Source organism: Merops nubicus, unplaced genomic scaffold (genome assembly GCF_000691845.1).
Source record: "Merops nubicus isolate BGI_N331 unplaced genomic scaffold, ASM69184v1 scaffold33525, whole genome shotgun sequence".
In the NCBI taxonomy this organism is placed as follows: Eukaryota; Metazoa; Chordata; class Aves; order Coraciiformes; family Meropidae; genus Merops; species Merops nubicus.
In genome coordinates this window covers 936-6,659 of record NW_008610886.1, presented here as the reverse complement: position 1 = coordinate 6,659, position 5,724 = coordinate 936, and the positions used below count along the sequence as shown (strand labels likewise).

The 5,724-nt window shown below is 41.7% G+C and overlaps 1 protein-coding gene across 1 annotated transcript; it reads left to right on the top strand.

Moving 5' to 3' along the window:
- Positions 1-33: 33 nt before the first annotated feature.
- On the top strand, positions 34-5,459 carry LOC103773678 (storkhead-box protein 1-like; the record flags this gene model as incomplete). The annotated part of the gene is made up of 3 exons (XM_008941054.1): positions 34-181; positions 2,030-4,346; positions 5,420-5,459. Coding segments are annotated over 3 exons (2,505 nt in total), but the record flags the coding sequence as incomplete, so codon positions are not given.
- Positions 5,460-5,724: the final 265 nt, after the last annotated feature.

Sequence of the window (5,724 nt, the reverse complement as noted above, 5' to 3'; positions counted from 1 at the left end):
ACCCTCTTTCTCCCCCTTCTGGACTCCAGGTGATGTGACCCTGTTCTCATGAATCCTCTCTCACAGTCACAGTCCCTTCCTCTGGCAGAAGGAATATGCCGTACGGTATCAGACATGAACGCAGATCGTGTGATGGTCACACAGGAAACTTTAATGGAGCAGCTAGTTAAAAATTATCCAGGTAATGTGTTAAGTTTTTTCCCCTCTTTCTGAAAGTGACTGTGTAATCAAGCTTGAGTTTCTGGTATTGTGTGAGTGATCACTAAAGAAAGCTGGCAATAGGAAGGAATATAGATTTATAGGCAACTAGCAAAATACCTGAATGTATATATTCCTCATTGATCTGAGAGTGTCCCTAACGTTGTCTTGGTCGTAATCCTTTTTACTGAGTGCAGTATCACATGGAGAGTGTATCCCTTCCAGAGGGTGGGAAAGCATAGATAAGGTATTTAGGTGCCAGAGTTGGAACAGCATAAACAACAGACTGTGTGTCAGATCACAAAGACTTTGACTCCTCCTTCAAGAGATAGGAACACAGCTAATTTTGATGGCAAAGGGACTGGGTAGGAGTCTACAGCTGGTGTCTGCAATCAAAACCCACAACTGTGGCCTCAAGTTCAAGTTTGTTGGTCAAATTCCAGCCCCTTCCTTTTTGAAAGCTAATTACTTACATTAAACGAGCTTTAATCCTTTTATTCTGTTGGGATAGCAGCCCTATCCCTTAAATCCCACGTTTTCTTTTCAATCTGAAAAAATGTCCAGTCTCCCTTAGATCTGCAGTACTGACGTGTGTGTATGTGCATGTGAAACTTTGTAAAGGCTCAATATGACCCTCTGCAGGAGGCTGTTTTGTTTGACACCAAACTTCCTCTTGTGTCTTCTTAACCTTCTGGCTCTGCAAACGTCACAGGCTGACCCCGCAGGTATTTTCACTAGTGGGAAAATTTTCAATGCAAGCTCATAAACTGGCTCAGAACCCTGTCAGGAATGTGATGTAGTATAGACGTGCACTGAGACAACCACAAGGTAGCGTTTTTACATCAGCTCAAAGCAGGACCCTCAGGGTTTGTGGGGAGAGAGTGTTTTTCGTGCTACATTTTCACCTTACAGGAATTTTTCATTCCTGTGGGCAGGAGATCAGCAGAAGCATGAGGCAGTAGCTCAGATATCACTAAACTAATGACACTGGGACTGTGACATGTGAAGGAAAACTGGCAACTAAGACCAGTCTCAGCAAAGTAAACTTTTGTAGCAATTGTCACCTGACAGAACTACACCAGAAACTTCAGAGAGAGTGATAAAAGCTACTGTTAAATAACCTGCCAAGAGGGAAATGCTTTGAATAAACCACTGCTTGGATTGTACCTGGCAGGCAAAGGAAACATCCTTGCTTAATTGAAGAACATCCTAAGCTCCACTACAGCAGTGCTACAGTGACAACTGGAAACACAGCTGGTCTTTACCATCTTCCTCAGGGGTGGCCTTGCTGATCAGTGGGGAATGGCTGTGGCAGAGTTAGAAAGGGTTTTACTGATCTGTAAGACACTGGCAGGACTGCACCTCCCAGAGCCCTAGGTGGGATGATGGTTCTGTGCTGCCCAGAAGGGCTCAGCCTGACTCAGGGCTGCAGTCTGTGCTGTCCCCAAGATTTGGGGCAGCCCTCACTGCCTTCCCTGTGTGGACACTGCTGCAGAATTCCTGTCCCTGCTGTCCCTGTTCTGCAGGGAGCGCAGGGCTGTAGGAGGGAACAGTGGGGTGCAACAATTAATAGCTCTGGAAGTTCAGATCTGGTGATCCTGCCTTTTATCCCATGATACTGGACACATCCATGTTGGAATTGAGTAGGCTGTACTTGAACTTCAGTTGCCAGGTCTGTTTCAAACTTCTTTTGGAATCCTGTGAACTAAATACAGTGGGTATTTAACATTCAGTAGCTTCCAGATCTGTTGTGTCTAAGTTATCTTTTGGCCAGCTCCTATTTTATTTGAAACTCTATTTCTGATCTGAAGAATCTGTGTCTTTGTTGCAGGCATTGCAGTTCCTTCCCACAATCTCTTGTATAATATCCTTGGCACTCTAATTAAAGAAAGGAAAATCTATCACACAGGAGAAGGATACTTCATTGTAACTCCCAGCACGTACTTCATCACAAATGATGCCACAGAAGACAATAGAAGGGTCCCGCTGGAGAACAGTTGTTGTTGTTTGTCACTTTCCACTTACTTCCTAAACACTGAGTGCTGCGAAGACCTAGTGAAAGAAAACATTCCTAAGGTATCCCGTTACAGATCCTGCCATTGTTTCCCTGACCAGAATACCCCCTGTGAACAAAGACAGCAGCAGCTAACCGACCATGAACCTAATGGAGGAGGTAAGAAAGGCTGCAGTGAATTGAAGCCTCCAATTCACACTCAAGGAATCTCCACAGCTGCTGAAAACCATTCCTGGGACACCATCAAATCCCTGACATCTGTGAAAGGGAAACTGAAAAGCAAGAGGTTTGGCCTTGGCTCTTTCTGGAGAAGTGCTTCTAAAAGAGAAAAATATAAGGAGTACTCCACTTTTTCAGCCCAGTTTCCTCCCAAGGAGTGGCCAGTCAGGGATGAAGATGACTTAGATAATATTCCACGTGACATTGAACATGAAATCATCAAGCGTATTAACCCTACTCTTACAGTTGATAATTTGATTAAACACACAATATTAATGCAGAAGTTTGAGGAGCAGAAAGAAGATATCAGTAAGTGTACCTGGGCTGAAGTGTCAATAGTCAGGCAAAACCATCTTTCAAAGGACTGTAGTCAAAACACACAAAGGAAACCATCAAAACACACCAAGAAAACCAAATCAAGGAGAGAGAAGCCGATTAGCAGAAGCAACAGGAAGTCTCACAGACATGAGCTAACCTCCCCAAACCAGAAACTGGAAGAGAACCTTTCAGTGCCTATCAGAAACCCGCAGCCATCTGATGTAGCAGTAGAATCCCATGTCATATATAAAAAACAAATTAAGAACCCTTTTCAGGGTCTGTCATGGAGACGCAGCTTTTATGTGAGAGGGTACAGAGGTACCAGTAACAGCCAGCGGAAGTCCAGGACTCGAAAGCAAGAAAGGGCTTTCCAAAGGTCACAGTCCTTGGACTCCCCAAAACCCTTTGACTATGAAACAGAACAGCTGGCTACTGCAACACAGATTCACAAAGCTAAGCACAACAATCTGCTCCCCACTAGCAGGTCTTCCCTTCTACAAAAGAAAGGCAGTTTAAGTGAAAACTTTGGTTATCAGAGAAGCAGTACTTTGCAAATAGATATGGAAAGCAAACACTTTCCAGAGAGTAATATTTCTGAAGAAAACATCTACAGAGGAACGGTAAAAAAAACTCCTGAGGGAATTAAGAAATCCCCTCACTCCTATGCTGAAGATAATGGTGTGTGCAAAGAAGATGCAAATTTTTCATTACGTCTGAAAGATGAGTATTGCAGGTGCAGAGCTGACACTATACATGAGTTACTAGATCAAACAGCAAATGAGTTTCAAAATGTCTGTCTTTCAAATTATACAGCAAATGCTCACCTGGTGAAACAAGTTGGTGTGAAATACAGACAAAAGACTGATATAAAGAATGAATTTATATTTAAATGTGACTGTGCTAGCCATCCTGGATCAATGAAGCTGGGAAGTGAAGGATTTACCAATAACTGCCATCTTCTGTACCACAAAGCACAGGTTGGTGACACCTGTAACTTGTTACACCCAGATGACAGTTTTGAAGACAATGAACCATGTCACCTGCCTCCTGGCCATGCTTTTTCAGACACAGGAGGCTGGATTAAAGCTGTGCAAAAGCTGGGGACAGCTATGTCCCTAAAAAAATGTAAGGTTAATGCTTATCCCGCCCAGTGCAGCACAACTGTAAATGAACATGATTCTGGAGAGCGTGGATATAAGGAAAGTGCTAGTTTTGTAGAATCAACAGATGGCTCAAAAGAGCATCCAAAACCAGATTTCAAAGAAGCAAGTTGCCTGTGCAGTCAGGTTGTTCCGACAGGCCACAGAAGAGAAGAAAAAGCTGGTCTTACTGACTGTGTGGAGGCTGCAGCTGTACCAGATCTCTCCCACCGTAATGAGGCTGAGTCGGGTGCTGAAGCTTTGCAGAACTTCCCCTATGAGAGGGGCGGGGCAGTGGCGTGCTGTGCTTTGGGCTCACAGGGCAAAGGAACGAGCAGCCCCCGGGGAAAACCAGATCTGGTTTGTAAGAGTGCAAGTACTGTGGTATCAGGGCAGAAACACTCCGGAGGGACAGAAAAGCACAGCATTACAGGAGACAGCGGAATTGATTCCCCAAGGTAAGAAAACACTTTTCATCTTCAAATTTAACAGTCAGATTTAGGCAGAAATGTTGCTGTAAATCATAACACACACACACTCCCCAACAACAGAATTCCTATTACTTTTTAAAAGCTAGTGTTATAGCCCAGAAATATTCAAACTGTGTAGTTCTACCATGTCTTTTACATTAATATTACCCATAAATCAGCTATACAAATGCTGCTGTTTATATTTTGTATTCACTAAGCAATAAAATAATACGAGCTAAGTGCAGAAATCTAAAGAAACACAGTGATTGATAAACTCAGTGTTCAACATGCTGGTTGATAAATTTCTGTTAGCAGGCATGTTCAGCTCACATTGAACTTCACATAAGATATTACACATATTGTCATAGTTTCCCCAGTTGTAGACAAAGAATTAAAAGTGCTTTATAGAGGTGCTCAATCAGAACTTAAAGTACAAAAAATACCATCTGACTTGCTCACAACAGGCAGGAGAACTTGTACTTCTTCTGCAAGAAGCTTCTGATTCCTTCCATAGGGAAGGAAATTACATAATTACATTTTGCATGTAACTATTCTTGGAAAATCTCTTAATAGAAAACAAAATCTGGAATGAACCAATTTTTTACACAGTTGCATGTGGAGATGACCTACAAAACTGTTAACTAAATTAGAAAGAACCTCAGTTAAAATGTAGGGGAAGAAACATCCATTTTTAAAAAAGCATCATGTATCTTTAGGACCTTAAATAACTGGTACTTAAATGTAATTAAACCATTCAAGTTCTCATTAGACATATATTGTCACCTTGAGAAGCTAGTATATGGAGGAACAAATCACATACCACAATTTTTAAGGAAATTCTACTGATTTCCCCCTCTCTCCAGCTCTTGGCTGTGCACTCTTTCAAGCAGACTTCTAGTGTACTACTTGGACATGAACACTTGAAATCTGTTGAATAGTTTTTAGCAAAACATATTTCAAAGGGTAATTTTGGTTTTTTATATTCATGCCATGTGTGGTACCAGAAGTTAAGCCAGCTCAGTTTATTTTTAGAATGTGAAGTCTGATGTCTATTATTTTAGGTGGACTGAAAAGAAGATGAAGCTTCCTGCCAAATTCTGAAAGCATAAATACTGATGCGAAGAGGAGGACAAAGTGGAAGGACAATTGCAACAGAATTCCTTGCTTCAACTAATTATGGTTATGATTATTTGATTACTTTTAAAATGAGCTTTGTAAACTTTCCCTTTGTAACAACACAGCCATGCTGTCAATGTGATCAGTCACATGTGTGAGGCTGTCTCTAAATCAAAGCTGTTATTTAAGACTTTTGACTGTAGTATTTGGAGTGCTCATGTGTATTTTTGCTGCTTTAATCTTTCATTAG